At 35.7% G+C, this 1,747-nt stretch overlaps 1 protein-coding gene across 1 annotated transcript in view; it reads right to left on the bottom strand.

The window, feature by feature from the left end:
• Nucleotides 1-202: 202 nt before the first annotated feature.
• LOC122555641 (zonadhesin-like) overlaps nt 203-1,747 on the bottom strand; it is a 71,397-nt gene continuing 69,852 nt past the window's right edge. Inside the window, exon 22 of the mRNA XM_043701638.1 lies at nt 203-531. Coding sequence (XP_043557573.1) covers nt 525-531 — 7 coding nt within the window. The 3' untranslated portion in view covers nt 203-524. The remainder of the gene's footprint in view (nt 532-1,747) is intronic.

Raw genomic sequence — 1,747 nt, 5'->3', positions numbered from 1 at the left:
CCTTCAGCACCTGTAGCTCTTTGTTTTATGTTATCAGATAGAAGCATTTTCCTTTTCTGGTATCCTCTCAGGCTACAGATTGCAAATTTCTTCAGAAAGAGTTATTTATTTTTGAAATCCCAACACAAGTAAATTAGAATATAAGGTGGTGTGCTGAGATACTGAGGATATAGGAAGGATGAAATGCACTGTAAGAAACAAATTGAAAACAATCATATTTTTATTTGTTTTTGAAATTGACTAGAAAATGTACATTTGTGTTTTTAATGAAGATAAGTGAACATGGTCAAGGCTTTCAATTATAAACCCTGAGTTTGACATTTCAAAGGCCACAAACAATTATTACATTAATATTTAACTAGGCAAACCATTCGACAACTGTAGAAAATTACTGCATGGGTTTGAGCAGGCCTTTTGACTAATGAAGACAGAACAATCATTCACTACCATTATCAATCATGAACAGTATAGTTTCTTGTTGAAGAGATCTCACCTACTCCTTCGTCCTGACAGGTTTCAGATGTCTATTTCCTAAGGAATGAAAGAAATCATTATCAGGCTGAGTCCATTAAGAACATAAAACTGTAGGAACAGGAAAAAGCCTTTAGGTACTATAAGCCCATCCCATTTTAGCTGCTGTTACATCTTCTCTCCCTACATCAGATTCTATAGCTTGTGTATCTGACAGCCAGCAGAACATAAGGCTGACCATTTGATCTCATTTGTTGTTCTAGAAGACCCACCATGATTACACCGAATATCAAGGAAATCGGTGTTCTGAGCCTCTGCTCAAAGCTAGGAATGGATTGACAGGACAAGCAAACTGCAAAAACCTGAAAAATGATACACACACCAAGTTCTGGATATATGGATGATGTCATGCAGGACCTTAATCCTGCTCTGGTTTGTTGTATAAAATAGTCTTTGCAATAAATCAATCTACCTCTTTATCTATCATGACCTTAATTTCCTGGTCTTTCCAGAAACTTAGTTAATTCCTTCTATCTGTTACAGTGCTCTTCCTTGAGCTTGTTTTAGAACTGTATTACCCACTGCACGCAATTATTCCTTTTACTAAATTCCTGATTTCTGTTTACTGGTTTATGACAGTAAAAATATAAACCTAATGGAAAGTCAACAATTTGTACAAGAAGCCACTGGTTAGAATTTCCCTCACTGCAGGGAAGGATTGGTGTGAAAGAAGACAGGAAGCCCATTTTGTACAGTGATATAATACTAAATAATAATTTTGTTGTATGTTATAAAGCAATCTTGTCACCTCTTATGTTGAAAATATACCACACCTCTACCTGAACAGGGGATTTGAGTTAAACGAGTGAACTGTACAAGTTGATCATTCACAGCTTATTACAGATGTGTTGCTTGGTTTTAACTCTGTGATGGAGTAGGACTTGAAAACTAGAAATATAAAATCAAAATTAAATAAACTATTTTAAAAACCTATGCTGAAAAACAAAAACAAAAAGCCCCTGAAACTACAAAACCAGTCATAGAGATGTACAGCACGGAAACAGACCCAATGAAACAGAAATATCAATGCTGATCTTTCAGGTGGAAGGAAATGGTCTTGAGTGTCATGTACACTGACAGAAACAGCCTGCTTTCAGACCTATATTTACACAGAACCCCTTGAATAATAATAATACTCAATGTTATAAACTGAAGGCTAAAACCCAACATCTGTTGATCTGTATGTCTGTGTTGGGGATTCTGTTGAATGCTCTCA

This window comes from Chiloscyllium plagiosum, chromosome 13 (assembly GCF_004010195.1).
Source record: "Chiloscyllium plagiosum isolate BGI_BamShark_2017 chromosome 13, ASM401019v2, whole genome shotgun sequence".
Lineage (NCBI taxonomy): Eukaryota > Metazoa > Chordata > Chondrichthyes > Orectolobiformes > Hemiscylliidae > Chiloscyllium > Chiloscyllium plagiosum.
The sequence above is the reverse complement of the archived record's forward strand: the minus strand, read 5'-3'. Positions and strand labels throughout refer to the sequence as shown.